Source organism: Carcharodon carcharias, chromosome 17 (genome assembly GCF_017639515.1).
Source record: "Carcharodon carcharias isolate sCarCar2 chromosome 17, sCarCar2.pri, whole genome shotgun sequence".
NCBI lineage: Eukaryota > Metazoa > Chordata > Chondrichthyes > Lamniformes > Lamnidae > Carcharodon > Carcharodon carcharias.
In genome coordinates, this window is record NC_054483.1 from 57,450,686 (window position 1) to 57,466,667 (window position 15,982).

At 44.4% G+C, this 15,982-nt stretch overlaps 1 protein-coding gene across 2 annotated transcripts in view; it reads right to left on the reverse strand.

Moving 5' to 3' along the window:
• Nucleotides 1-15,982, reverse strand: part of prkg1b (protein kinase cGMP-dependent 1b) — an 809,007-nt gene that overhangs the window by 126,216 nt on the left and 666,809 nt on the right. For both annotated transcript variants that reach the window (XM_041209924.1, XM_041209923.1), the window contains exon 9: nucleotides 5,574-5,648. In XM_041209924.1, the coding sequence (XP_041065858.1) occupies nucleotides 5,574-5,648 (75 nt within the window). The remainder of the gene's footprint in view (nucleotides 1-5,573; nucleotides 5,649-15,982) is intronic.

Consider the following 15,982-nt stretch of genomic DNA (forward strand, 5'->3'; position numbering starts at 1 on the left):
ATTTTTATACAGTGGAATGATTCCATGTCTCAAAGACAAGCTTCTTTGACCCTACCAATCTCAGTATTACACCCCCTCCCTGTGTAACACGGGGCTGAGTTTTCCTGGCCCATTGGAGATGGGCTGGGAGGCAGGTGGGTTTGTAAGGAGGGTGTCAGAAGGGGAGTCTGGCATCTTCCCGCTGCCATTTCACCAGCGGCTGGAACCTTGGCACTGTGGCCGCCTGCCAGTCAGCCAATTGAGGCAATTAATTGCTCAAATAAGAGCAACTCCCTGTCTCCACCAGCATTTGGCCCACATTTGGAGGGCCTGCTCCCAGGTAAACCGCCCAGTGGCAATGGGCATTTCCCTATGGCAATGGCACTACCACTGCAATATGACCCCTTCTACCACTGCGATGGCTGGGGCTTGTATGCTTGCCCCCAGCAGCTTAAAATTAACATACCTGATCCTTGAGGGCACCTCGGCATGAAGGCACCCTCTCCATCGTGTTGCAGCCTCAGCAATACCCACCATGAGCGAGTGGTGTTGCTGAGGCTGCTGGCCCTCTGATTGGACTGGCAGCTCCGAAGATGGGCAGTCGTCTTCACTTAGACAGCAATCCCAGTGGCCACTTGTCAATTGGCTGCCCCAGGGTCGGACCGCATGCCAGGTCCCGCTTTCACCCCAGTGGTGGGAGTCATCACTGGGAAAATCAGCCCGTGTTTTGAAAACACTTCCCCAGATTCGGGCAAGGCTCTGACTGGAAACTGATTCATAATCACCATTTAAATTTCTAGAACTATCACAGATTTTGACTGCACAGATGCAAAAAAGCTCTTTTTCCTGCATCGAGAGGTTGAGCGAGTACATTCTGGAGAAGGCTATCTGTGACCAGGCTAAATAAATGCTGCCAGATTTGTCCAAGGGGGACATGATACTAAGTTGAGGATCACTACAATAGCTCCAGCTCAGACTTAATTTCATTACGCTCGCTACTGGAGTTCTTACGTTTGCTGCCACTCAAACAGTAATGGTAATAATAATCATCGTTATGACTGATGCTGGATATCCAACTTCATGAATGCAGCCAAAATGTATTCAGCTAATTACTGCAGCAAAGCCTGAAAACCGTTCAACAGTCATAAGGCAGCAACAGTATAAAACAGCTACCTGAAGCACCGTGTTAAACATTCCACAGAGAAGCTGAATTCTCAGTGGCCCTAACATCCAGAGACAAATTTGAAATCATCATGTCTCTCCCTTCGTATCTCATTATTCCAGTCCCAACAGCCAAAATATTTGTAGACCTGACTCAGGGATCATTATAAAGTCATTTACACTCATTACAGATGCTCATCTGAAAACTCAGTAAGCAATTTATTCATCAAGGCAGGAATGACTAATAGCTAAACTGTTAGTCGCAATTTTTTTGTGGCAATTTCAATTCAGTTCTTATTAGGCTGTAAGCCCACAGCGTCATCTCACCCTGAGGATCTGAAGAATTCCCAGTGTAAGATATAGTCAAATACATCAAGAGAAGTCGGGAGTATCATTGTGGGTTGGGAGGTACAAGGGATGCCTGAGAACTTGCTTGGGCGACGTATGTCACACTTGCAGTGAAGTTATGGTGGTGAAGTGGGAATAGTTTGGAGATAATTCCTGGTCACTGATGGGGTAGAGCAAATTGAGCATTACTTTGAATGTCAGGTCTGGCTGAGGGCTGACAATGTTAATACTGGCAGCCCAGAACTAAAAAAAAGCATTCAGTTCCCGACCATACTAGGCTTTCACAGACCCAGTCCAGGTAAGGTCTGGCATAGTTAATGACAGAATTAATAAACTTCTACTCAGTTTCACAGAGAGAATGGTTCCCTGTGTTAGTCTAGACCTCACCTCAAACTCTAGCTCTTGTCTTTCACTCCTTAACCAGACCTGTCATTATATATGTTTCTCAGTGTTCACTACCTTGTGGCTACCTGGAACGATGTCTTAAAAGTATGGCAGGATGTCACCTTGGGCCAAAGTATCTGACTGTTTAAAATTCGACATTTGTTGAAGATGGTTTCTGGTGTTTGAGAGTTTATAACATGTACAGATTTATCAACATGATAACATGACAGTGGGCTATTAGACAAACAGATACAGCACAGTGAGATAGACTATGTGATTAAGCAGATGTTCACAGTGAGAGAGATTGGCTTATTAAATAGATACAGTGTGGGAAATTGGGTTATTAAATAGGTACAGTGATTATACAGAAAGTTACAGTGAGATAGACTGAGTTATTAGGTGGAAAGGTACAGGAAGATAGATGATGCATTCAGATAGCCTACTGTCACAAAAGGAGCTAGATAAATGCATGTTTTTCTTTTTCTTTCTTAGCTTTTCTGGTTTATCACCTGCCTCCCTGCAATGAAAAACCTGGTTGGGTCTTCCCTTGCCTAATTCCATTCTATCTATGCTGTTGTAACCACAGAATCGCTTGCAGTGGCTTCTCCTTCTGCTCTGCAATGTTCCCTCAGCAGTTCCCCAAGGATCTATCTTTGCTTAGCTTCTCAGCTACTTGCTGTCCCTAGGCAAGATTATCCACAAGCACAGTGTCAGGTTCAATATGTACACTGACAACACCCAGTTACACCTCTCATCGCCACCTCTCTCGACTCCTCCATTGCTGATGAATTATCAGGTGGCTCATCCAACATCCAGGACTGGATGAATAGGAATTTCCTCCAATTAAATGTTGGGAAGACTGAAGCCATTGCTTTCAGCCCCTGGTCCAAACTCTGTTCCTTAGCTCTGATTCTACATCTTTCCATGGTCATTGACTGAGGCTGAACCAGACTGTTTGCAATATTGGTGTCTGGTATTTTCTTGAGATGAGCTTCCCACCCCATATCCTCTCTATCACCAAGAACACCCGCTTCCGCTTCTATAACAGGACATATCTTCATGCCTGCTTCAGCTCATCTTCTGCTGAAGCTCTCACCCATGACTTTTTTACTCTTAAGCTTGGCTATTCCAGGGTGCTCCTGGCCAGACTCCCACTTCTCCCCTTCCATAAACATGAGCTCATCCAAAACTCCACTGCCCATATTCTAACACACACCAAACCCCGTCCCTGTGCTTGTTGACTTACATTGGCTCCTGGCTGAACAACACCACAATATCTCATCCTTGTTTTCAAATTCCTCCATGGGCTTGCCCCCATCTATTTTGGTAACCTCCTCTATCCCACAACTCTCTGACATATCAGTTTTGCTCCAATTCTGGTCTGATAGGCATTCTTGATTTTCTTCGCTCTACCACTGGCAGCTATACCTTCAGGAGCATCAGTTCCAAGCTCTGGAATTCCCTCCAAAAACCTCTCCACCTCGCTTTTCTTCCTCAAAATGCTCCTTAAAATCTACCTCTTTGACCAAGCTTTTAAGCCACTTGTCCTAATATCTCCTTATGGTGTCAAAAGTTGCTTGATATTGCTCCTCGGGATGTTTTACAAAGTTTAAGCACTATATAAATATAAGTTGTTGCTGCTGCTAGCCATAGCCGACCTGCCAGCACTACCACTTACAAGTAATAGAGCAGTGCCACCAGCAGTAATTGAATGGTACTGCAGGGGAAAGCCTCAAGAGGTGCAAATTTAATTTAAAATCATGTGGACTTCAATACTGACAAGGATAACCTCGAATACATCAGCTTTGCAAACAGGAGCATCTCAACTCTAGCAATGGCACAGACATAGAAAATGCATTGAGCCATTTAAAGTGATCACTAATTGCAGAAGAAGAGAAGTAAGCCATTCAGTCCCTCAATTCTGCTCTGTTCAATAAGTTCATCACTAATCTGCACTCATCTCCATTTATCTGCCTTTTCTCCATATGCCTTGATACCCTTAACCTAACAAAAATCTAGCTATCCCATTCCTGTAAGCATCAGTTGACCCCTACCATCCAAAGCCTTTTGGGGGAAGGAGTTCCACATTTCCACTACCCTTTGTGTGATAAAATGCTTCCTGACTTCACTCTTAAATGGGCTAACGCTAAATTTAAGGTTATCAATCTTGGCCTAAGTGTCCTTTGTTGGGCTTTTCCTGGGATGGGGGAGGTTATCTTATGAGGAAAGGTTGGACGGGTTGGGCCAGTTTCTATTGGACTCTAGAAAAATGTGGGGTGATCTTATTGAAACATTTAAGATCCTGAGGGGGCTTGACAGAGTGGATGCTGAAAGGACGTTTCCTCTTGTGAAAGAGAGTAGCACTATGGGACACAGATTAAGAATAAGGAGTCTACCATTTAATTCAGAGATGAGGGGAACCTTTACTTCCCTCAGAAGGTTGAGAGTCTGTAGAGCTCTCTTCCTCAGAGAGTTATCGAGGTAGGGTCATTGAATATTTTTAAGAAATAGGTAGATTCATGTCTAACAAGGGAGTCAAAGGATATCGGGGTAAAGGGGACCATGGCACTGAGGTCACAATCAGGTCAGTGATGATCTTATTGAATGGCGGAGCAGGCTCAAGGGGCCAAAAGGCCTACTCCTGCCCCTAATTCGCATGATTATTACACGTTTGTATGTTTGTCCTCATTTCCAGGTCTTTTGCACATCATTGCATTAACTTCTCATTTGTATTACAATCTGTGTCTACTTTGTCTGCTCTCTTTGTACTTGCTGAAATATTCTGTGAAACAAATCTAGTGTTTATGGCACAATTGGAAATATTGACTGAGATCCAATCAATATGAATGCTCAAACGATATGAAATATATGACCACAGCCTGGCTATGAACCAAATAAACTCATTCTCGGTAATATTATGCAGAGTGAGATTGGAAACACAGGGCTGCAAACACAATCCCCAAAAGCAAGAGGCAAAGTCAGCTGGCCAGAAACATGATAAATTAAAATATGATAAGTTAAATTAATTGAATCAGCTCCTCAATTGTAAATCAGATAAGCATTATTGATGAGCATCACAACAGCGCCAATGGTCTCTCACTCATTCTTCTGGCTGAAGTGACAAATCCAATTCCATTACTAAAACTCAGAAGGAATCATAGCCGCAAATATACCAAGGCTGATGTTAAAAATAGTAATTTAACAAAAAAAATCACCTGAAAGATTAGTGGGACACATTCAATTGTAACTTTCAACACTGAATATATATTCTTAAAAGGAAAAGAATTGCCGGGCAATGGGGGAATTGCAGGAGAATGGAAGCAATTGGAAAGAGCCAGCACAGGCACAATGGGCTGAATGGCCACCTTTTGTGCTGTAATATTCTATGTATACACTGCACACTGAATTCAGGTGTGTTCAAACTTTGTCAGTCCTTTGGAATTGGCCAAAACATGCTCAGTTCAAATGGATATTTCTAGATGGTAAATCGCCACAGAACATTGGTTATTTTAATTTACTATGAATGTACGTAAATGATTGTGATTTCTCTTGGTGAACCTACATCCTGCCGAAGAAGTTTTGCGATCTCATCACAGGAAACAAAGGGATTGTTCTCTATGCTAATGAGTTATGTTTAACGGCCTGCCACGGAGGACAGGAATAACAAAGGTGCACTTCAAGAAGATATACGATTGACATACTTAGCTTTAGCTTCAGCGTCTTCGTAGGCTTTGTTGGAAACATCTTCCAGTCCTCCGATCAGGTGTTTGAATGAACTGTAACAGTCAGAACACAGCTTTCAGCAAATCCACATTCTTACCGAACAATGTAAACTGAAAGGAGGAAGGACACAAGTCAATCTAGGCAAAGCAACCACAAGGTAGGAATATAATATACTGTTCCTGTAACATTTAATGTCAGGACACTCTGAGGCACAATTGCATACACATTCAGCCTTTCTCTCTTTGAATGGAATGTGTTTTAACTAATATTTCACATTTTCACAATGAAAAATATTAAGTATTGAAGGCATGAGGAGAAATTTTTTCACGCAATGAGTCATTAAGATCTGGAATGTGCTGCCTGAGAGTGTGGTGGAGGCAGGTTCAATCAAGGCACTCAAGAAGGAATTAACTATCTGAAAAGGAATAATGTGCAGGGCCATGGCGAGAAGGCAGAGGAGTGGTACTAAGTGCATTGCTCATTCGGAGAGACGGCACAGGCACAACAGGCTGAATGGCCTCATTCTGTGCTGTAACAATTCTTGTGATTCTGAGATTCTGCCTGTCCAGCCTGCCAAGCAGCTTAAAACATCTCTGGCTTTGTGTTTGTACGTGCACTATCAACAAGTCTATTGAAGGAGCAGTCAGGTCCTTCAGGCATAGGCAGGTCCCTGTGGACTGATGGAAATTGGCAGTCGAGGGCTTCCAAACTGATGTAATGTCAAATATCATTTAGCCAGGGAGGGATGAACAAGGAGCCAGGGGATGTCGAAATAAAGGCCTTAGTAATGCATATTCAGTGAGGAGAAGAGGAAAGCAGGGAGTGACAGTCAATTACCATGGGTACCAGTCCTCCTCAAGGGTAGTTACAGAACTGGTAGGACTCAATTCATTTACTTAAGGGGGGGGTGGCGGAGGTGGTGGGGAAGCAAATGATAGAACAATGGGTCCACTTTGCTTGGGACATTTAAGGATCCAAAAGTCTTAGAAATGGGGGATAATGCGTAAGGTACAGTTAATTACCTGCTAATTAGATTTGGAATGCACGTTCAGAAACCAGCATATGGAATGAGGTAATGTAGCTGTTCATTATGAATGCTGTCTTACATCTAACTTGTGCCTCTGCCTCCTAATCCCTGCCTTATCATACTGAGGATTGACAGAGTTCTTCCAACTGTATGAAGGGCTGACTTTACAAACTGCTCCCCATAACACTTGGTTAACCAAGAAATCAAAAATCTATTGATCTCAGCCTTGAATATACTCAGTAATGGAGCATCCACAACCCTCTGGGGTAGAGAATTCCAAAGGTTCACAACCCTCTGAGTGAAGAAACGTCTCCCATCACAGTCCCAAATGATCAGCCCCTTATCCTGAAACTGTGCCCCTATGTTTTAGACTCCTTAGCCAGGAGAAACAACCTCTCAGTGTCTACCCTGTCAAGCTCCTTCAGAATGATAGATTCTCCATTCTTCTAAACTCCAGTGAGTATCCATCCAATTCACTCAGGAATCTCTTTTCCGCAATGAGTGGTTAGAATCTGGAATGCACAGCCTGAAAGGATGGTGGAGGCAGATTCAATTGGGGCTTTCAAAAGGAAAATGGATAAACACTTGAGGGGAAAGAAATTTGTAGGGCTCTGGGGAGAGAGCGTAGGCGTTGGACTCACTGAGTTTTGCAGAGAGCAAGCATGGGCTCAGTGGGCCAAATTGCCGCCTCCTGTGCTGTAACCATTCTGTAATTCTATGAAGCCAACCGAGTTAAACTCCCCAATCTCGAGAGCAGAAATGTTTTCCATTTGATTACTTTGGACTTCTAGCAATTCTGCACAGATATGGTCTGGCGCACCTAGTATCAGATATGCACCAGGAGACTCAGGCCTCACAGGAGTCAGAATTAATAATACTACAGGTAGGGCGAAATCTTGTGCTCCTGCAGGTGGTGAGCTTGGAGGCGGGAAGGGCATGTAATTAGGTGAGAAGGTGGCATGCCCGAACACTGACACCTTTCCACCTCTACCAGAATTAAGTTCTGGACAGGAAGGCCCATGGTCAATCTTCCCACCCTGCCACCAATTCAGGCCCTTAAGTGGTCAATTAATGACCACTTAAAGGCCTCAGCCTGCTGGTGCTAACCCAGTTGCAGGTGGCCTGTTACCACGTGGCGTGCACAACAGCTACAATCGAGCAGGCAGCTTCTCAACTCAGGAGTGGGGGGATTCCTTTAAACAAAGATAATCAGTGCCCAAATGAGGGACTGGGCATCAGGAAGGGGATGGCCCACTAATAGCCATCCTCTGCCCTTGCTTTTCTTTTATTCATTTAAGGGATGTGCGAATCACTGGCAGCCCACCCCTAATTACCCTTGAAAATGTGGTAGTGAGCTGCCTTTTTGAACCGCTGCAGTCCCTGTGGTGTAGGTACACTCACTGTGCTGTTAGGAAGGCAGTTCCAGGATTTTGACCCAGCGACAGTGAAGGAATGGCAATATATTTCCAAGTCAGGGTGGTGAGTGGCTTGGAGGGGAACTTCCAGGTGCTGCCCTTGTCCTAGGTGGTAGTGGTCATGGGTTTGGAAGGTGCTGACTAAGAAGCCTTGGCGAGTTTCTGCAGTGCATCGTGTAGATGGTACCTCCCTGGCGATCTCCCTCTCCCCACGCCATCCCCCGCCCCCTTACACACTACTTACCAGTGTCCTGGGCTGCTCTGAGATCCTGGGACTCCAGGGGGTGTTCTTCTGGCAGTAGCCACAGCCTCCCCTGTGGCGCTGCTGAATACAAGAGCTGCGAGTCTCTGATTGGCCAGCAGTTCTCACTAGGCAGGACTTCCACCACCAGGAAGGCTCACCTGTGGCCTCGCCACTGCCTGATTGGCTTGTGGTTCAGCAAGTCTTCCTGAAAGGAGGCAGCTCCAGTCTCTTGCTGGCTCTCCAGCCGACAGGCGAGACCCCCAACAGCTAAGAAGATTCTGTCCATCGTCTTTCTTTCCAATGTACACCTCTCCTGCTTTCCTATAGTAATTATGGTGCTCGATGCTAGTGCTATACCAGTATTTACAAACATAAAGTCTAATGAGAAAGGTCAAACTTTTGTTCTCTGGTTACATTCCTGCATCACAACATTGGCACCAATCCTTTATTTAAAGAGTGAGCAAGTCCCTCAGAATCCCTTTCCAGAAGGATCAGTCAAAAATGGAACTCTGATCAGCGGGAGCAACAATTTTTTCTTTCTATACCTTTCTGTTTCCTCTCAATTAATGGTGATCTCTCATTAGAGCCTTGTTAAAAGCTGCTAGTGTGATAAGGCTGAGGGGCCATCAGTGCAGGTGGTTAGCAGGCATTTTTAACACAACCCACTCACTGGGAAACTGATGGAATCAGGTGCATCGTGTATTTTACACTCCATCCAATTTTACTCTCCGCTGAAATTAGTGAGGAGTAATATTGGACAGGAAGTAAAGGTGGATCATATGGGATTCCCGTCTAATGGACAGAATTTTACATCCCACGGGCGGGCGCTCAACTCAATCGGGCATAAAATATGGCACAATATTTCAGTCGGCAGGCATGCGCAAGAGTTGGCAGCGCATCCACCAACAATTAAGAAGCCTATTAAGGCCATTAATGTATTAAAAAAAGAGCGATTGTTGCTGCCCGTCCAACTTTACAGTTGGCGGGTGGGCGAATCGGTCAGGCAGCCTTTGGATTTTTGAAGAAACCTCGTCCACGGGCGGGATTAGGTTTCCGAAATTAATTTTTAAAAAATGTTTTGACAGAATTTTTATTATGTATACGTACACGTGAGCGAGTCCTATGTGTGGGCAGTTTTTCCGGAATTGCCAAAGCTTTATTTTTGATTTTAAAATTCTTCAGCTGCCTGAGGTAGCTCTTTGCCCTCAAGAAGCTTTCATTGCGCAGATGTCAGCCCTCACCCTCCTCCAGCCCCCACCCCAGCAGCACTGAGCCTTTCAGCACATGTGAAATCGCAGTCGTGGGGGGGGGGGGCCGATCGCGGGTGGCGGGTCGTTTCCTGGCCACTCCTGGGCCCACCCCCTGCGCCCGCTCGATGGCCCAAAATCTTGCCCAATGAGTTTGGTTAAAATGACACCCAGGGCAGAATTTTCCCACTGGGGACCAATGGGACCAATCCCATGCCACCTCCATCGCCAGCCTGCCATGAAGTGCAATTTTCACGGGGTCAGGGACTTAATGACTCTTCAGAGAGATAGAGAGGTCTATTTTATTCATTCATTGGATGTAAGAATCGCTGACTAGGCCAGCATTTATTTCCCATCCCTAACTGCCCTTGTTCAGGCACAGGGCTGTTCATCTGGAGTCACATGTAGGCCAGACCGAGGGCGGCAGATTTCCTTCCTTAAAGGACATTAGTGAATCAGATGGGTTTTTACAACAATCAGCAATGGTTTCATAGTCATTATCAGGCTTATAATTTTTTTTATTAAATTCAAATTTCACCATATGCCATGGGATTCGAATCTGGGTGCCCAGAGCATTACCCTGGGTCTCTGGAATACTTGTCAATGACTATACCACTATGCCAGCGCCTCCTCCTCTGCTGCCCAATTAGTGGTTGGGGGAGCGGGAATAGGCGTGAGACAACAGGGAAGTGGACCATATACTGGCCCTAACTGGCAGCCATTACTGTGGCTGTTGTCGGCATGTAGTCTTAATAAAATGAGAGGATTTTCACCTTCAAAGTAGCCAGAACGAAATGAAGAGCAGGGATGCAAGATAGTGAAAGGAAAAGTTAGCTATTAAAGTTTCATTGTCACTCAGTGGTTTTTTGTCTACACTTTTCATTTTCTCACATTAAATAAAACTCTTTCAGTGCTGCCACCCCTGTTCCCACCAGGCTGGATCTGGTCAGCTTCACAGAGCTCCTAACCACTGCCCGCCCCAATAAAAATCTCGGGACATTTCAAGCCAAGCTCTTGATGAACTCCCTAATGATTCAATGCTACTGATCAATGAGGTAGGCAACATCACTTTGCCCCCTACCTCCGCTCTTCCCCCATCTGTGGGAATTGCGAATGAAGCTGGCAGATTGGCACGCAGGCTGCCGGAGCCATTTTGTTTTGCCATCCTGCCTCCATTCTGTCCCAAATTTGAATGGGAAAATCTGGCCCTCAGAGTCTCTGGTGTTATGCCTTCAGCTTTCTCACACAGCCTCGGTCCTCCCAAGATATTTTTCTGATTTGGATTCATGGTGGCCATTCTTTAAGCAAAAATGTTCCAAGAATTAACAGAAATTAGACTGGGGGGAGAAAAAGTTGGAGTTTAAGATTTAGAAATTACTGCTGGTGGCAAGTGGCGGGCAGTGGTTAGGAGCTCTGTGAAGCTGACCAGATCCAGCCTGGTGGGAACAGGGGTGGCAGCACTGAAAGAGTTTAATTTAATGTGAGAAAATGAAAAGTGTAGACAAAAAACTACTGAGTGACAATGAAACTTTAATAAGCAACTTTTCCTTTCACTATCTTGCATCCCAGCTCTTCATTTCTTTCTGACTACTTTGAAGGTGAAAATCCTCTCATTTTATTAAGACCACATGCAGACAACAGCCACAGTAATGGCTGCCGGTTAGGGCCAGTATATGGTCCACTTCCCTGCTGTCTCAGCTTCTTCCTCCACTAGCACAGTTCTTCCCTCCACTATTACAACAACTGTTAAATTTGACATGAGTATTTGAAGTACAGTAACATCACTGAGGGTAATTGTCACCTTCAAGACTGATTTTTATAAAAGGAGCTTTACAATGTAATATACACACTGTGTAAAATATGCCTGACAGCAGGATGATTAAATGTTTGATGTTACAGTGAATCACGTTTCGTTCCAGTCAGTGCTCATATCACTGAATCATTTCCTTCATATGAAGTGGTTACTTTGAATAATTAATTCTTATAACACATTAGCCTTGATTATCATGATCTGTGTTATTTTAATCCTGTCATTATTCCAATGGATCACCCTTTCTTCAAGTCATTTGAATGTTCATTTGTATTCATGAATACAAACGCAAACATACATAGACTGTTTCAAGTAGCAGATGAAATGGCTTCTGCTCTCAAGCCTTTATACACCAATGATGACATCAGAGGACACATGACAATGGCAAGCCTATGGCACAAAGACACTTCTCCAAACATCCCCCTTTACACATTTAAGAAAACAACCTGCATACAATATCATTTGAAGTTGCATGTCAGGCACATACATGATCTATAATGAAAATCATCACACATGCACAGAAAACTGGTCATTCTAGACTGACCCACTTCCATCTGTCCCTACACACATATTGCACATATAATCCTTAAAGCATTCAGGTCTTCTAATAGTATGCATGTGATTTGTTATTTGCTGTTCATCTGGTGCCTGCTCATTCCTGGGGTGATGTCGCCTCCCTGGGGAATTTTGCTGCCATGGCGGGTTTGTTGCTATGGCAATTGTTGCATTTATTTGAATGGTCAACCTCTGGGACTGATGCAAAAACAGAAATACTTGGAAAAACTCAGCAGGTCTGGCAGCATTGGAGGAGAAGAACAAAGTTGACGTTTCAAGTCCTCATGACCTTTCAACAGAACTAAGTAAAAATAGGAGAGGGGTAAAATATAAGCTGGATTAAGGTGGGGTGGGGGGGGGGTTGCTGGTGGGGGGAGAAGTGGGAGGCTGGTTGTAGGGACAAGCAAGCAGTGAAAGCAGCAGATAACCAAAAGATGTCACAGACAAAAGAACAAAGAGGTGTTGAAGGTGGTGATATTATCTAAAAGAATGTGCTAATTAAGAATGGATAGCAAGGTACAGATAGCTCTAGTGGGGGTGGGGTGAAATAAAACTAAAAGGGCATAAAAGGTATAGATTTAAAAATAATGGAAATAGGTGGGAAAAGAAAAATCCATATAAATTATTGGAAAAAAACAAAAGGGAGGGGGAAGAAACAGAAATGGGGTGGGGATGGAGGAGGGAGTTCAAGATCTAAAGTTGTTAAACTCAATATTCAGTCCGGAAGGCCAACTTCAGTATGATGCCACCACCAAACACATCTTCCGTTCACCCCTTCCCGGTGGCATTCCGTAGGGATAGTTCCCTCTGTAACACCCTGGTCCACTCCTCCATCACCCCCTACTCCTCAACCCCCACCTACGGCACCTCCCCATGCATATGCAAAATATGCAACAACTGCCCCTTCACTTCCTCCCTCCTCACCGTCCAAGGGCCCAAACACTCCTTTCAAGTGAAGCAGCATTTCACTTGCATTTCCCCCAACTTAGTCTACTGCGTTCGTTGCTCCCAATGCAGTTTCCTCTACACTGGAGAGATCAAACGCAGACTGGGTGACCGCTTTGCAGAACACCTTCAGTCTGTCCACAAGAATGACCCAGACCTCCCTGTCGCTTGCCATTTTAACACTCCACCCTGCTCCCTTGCGCACATGTCTGTCCTTGGCTTGCTGCATTGTTCCAGTGAAGCTCAATGCAAACTGAAGGAAAAGCACTTCATCTTCCACTAGGCACTTTACAGTCTTCCGGACTGAATATTGAATTCAACAACTTTAGATCTTAAACTGCCTCCTTCATCCCCACCCCCTTTCCGTTTCTTCCCACTCCCTTTTGTTTTTTTCCAATAATTTATATAGATTTTTCTTTTCCCACCTATTTCCATTATTTTTAAATCTATACCTTTTATGCCCTTTTAATCTTATTTCACCCCACCACCACTAGAGCTATCTGTACCTTGCGTGTCCTGCTATCCATTCTTAATTAGCACATTCTTTTAAATAATATCACCACCTTCAACACCTCTTTGTTCTTTTGTCTGTGACATCTTTTGGTTATCTGCTCCTATCACTGCTTGCTTGTCCCTACAACCACCCCCCCAACCCCCCCCCCCCCCACTTCTCCCCCACCCCCCCCCCCACCTTAAACCAGTTTATATTTCACCCCTCTCCTATTTTTACTTAGTTCTGTTGAAGGGTCATGAGGACTCAAAACATCAACTTTGTTCTTCTCCGCCGATGCTGCCAGACCTGCTGCGTTTTTCCAGGTATTTCTGTTTTTGTTTTAGATTTCCAGCATCCGCAGTTTTTTGTTTTTATCTCTAGGACTGATGGCCTTCCCATTTCCTTTTGCGGTTGGTGAATTCACATCTTCCTCATCTGCTATCTGGTGTGAAGCAGCAGCTTCTCCAGTTGTTTATATATATATCTACAGTTACAATGATGTATCCCGTTGTTCATTTTCACCATGTTCAATCGAGGTGACAACTTGTTCATACAAGTCCCAAGTTACCAAGTGAGCTGACTTTTTTTGAGACCATTAACTGTCTGCACTCTAGCCATTCTCCAATTCTCAGCTCTGGCAACAACTTTGCAGTTTTATCAAAGTGAAATTTGGCTTCCTGTCATTTCACTTTGATTTTGTCACTCACCTGCTATTATGGCTTCTGGCTTCAGTCATGTTTTAGCAATTGGAAGAATAGTTAGGGTGCAGCACGGCATTATAGTTACTGAATTGGACTACTTTCCATGCCCACAGTAGGTGCGTTTCTCCACTCTAGGATTGCCTTGTACACATCTGTGCTGGATCTACTCGATTCTTTGATGATTCCTTCGGCAATTTTCACTGCTGCCTCAGCCTTTCAATTTCCCAGTCATTTATGAAGCGCCTGAATTTTTCACTCGTGAACTGAGGGCCACTGTCGCTCATCGTAATCTAAGGAATGCCATAACGACTAAAGTGTGCTTTCAGGCATTCTACGATATCACTGGTGGTCATTGGTGTCAGCTTGTCTAACTCCCAGTCGGAACAGTTGTCAACAGTGACAAGATAGTTCCAGTGAGAGTGAAGAGGTCTACTCCAAGCTTCATTCATGGTCTGTCTGGGATGTCATAAGTCATGAGAGGCTCTTGAGCTTGCTTAGCTTGATGTTCATTACAAGCACTGCACTGACTGATGTGGTACTTGATCGCATTACTCATGTTTGGCCAGTGGAGGATTTCTCTTGCCTTTCTCAGGCTATACTCGATCCCTTGATGACTTGCAGGGATGCGCTTCTCTTTCCTCATCTCCTTAGGGATGATGACTCTCGTTCCTTCATACAAGATGCCATCTCGGGCTATCACTTCAACTCTGTATGCCAATACTCTCTTACAGCAATAGGTGTATCCTCGATGGTTTCCGGCCATCACTACTTTCATCACTACTTCCTGCAGCACTTGGAGAGTTGCATCTCATTACATAGGTTGCTTGATCTGACTAAGATGCTTATCTGTTATATTTAATGTCCTTGCTGGGTTGATGACTTCCAGAGCATGTCAAGTTGTTGCTTCTTATTGAATTTGGAAGATTTCAGACACTGAACTAGCATCAGCAACTTCCTTCAAAGGGAGTGCAGCTCTTGACAAAATGTTGGCGATGTATATCCGCTTCCCTTGCTTGTACTTCACTTCCAAATGATATCCCTGCAAATGAAGTAACATCTTTGTAGACGCTTCAGAGTGGTTTGAGAAAGATGCTTTGAAGCAGCTTGTGGTCAGAATCTAAGATCACTTTGTCCCTCCCACGCAGGTATGATTAAAATGCTCACAAGCAGAGATAGTGGTTCAAGAAGGCAGCTCACCACCACCTTCTCAAGGGCAATTAGGGATGGGCAATACATGCTGGCGTAGCCAGTGACACCCACATCCTATAAATGAATAAAAAAAAGTTATGCACTCTTTCTCAATCTATGCAAAGCATCATGCAATTTGGGCTAACGCTCTGGATGCAAGCACAGTTGGTTGTGCTTGTTGTGTGAGGATTTCTCCAAGTCCTGTCTTGCTGGCATCACACTGCAGGGTGGCCTCCTCATTAACACCATAGTACCTCAGCACTGGTGTGCTGCCACTAGTTGTTTGCTGCGAGGAAAGCTGCTTCTTGCTTGTTCTTTGCCAGAATACCCACTGAACATCCTTTGCTGTGAACTTGCATAGAGGTTCACACTCTGATGACAAATTGGGCAAGAACTTAGCTAGGTTGTTCACAAATCCAACAAATTGTTGCACCACCTTCACACCTGTCGGTTGCTGCATCTCTGCTACTGTTCTCACCTTATCAGGGTTAGGGCAAACTCCTTTCGCTGTCAGTACATGACATATATACTTGACTTCAGTCATCTTCAGTTGCAGTTTCTTCTTATTCAGCTTCAGGTTCATCTGGTGAGCTCTCTACAGCAGTCTCACTAGATTCTGATCATGGCCTGCAATGGCTTCTTCCATTATATCCTACATCCATAGATGAGTAGATCATCCACAATTGCTTCCACTCCTGGAAGATCACTGACTATCTCATGCTGTCTGCCTTGATACTCTTCCAGAGCCAAATGGCATGCACA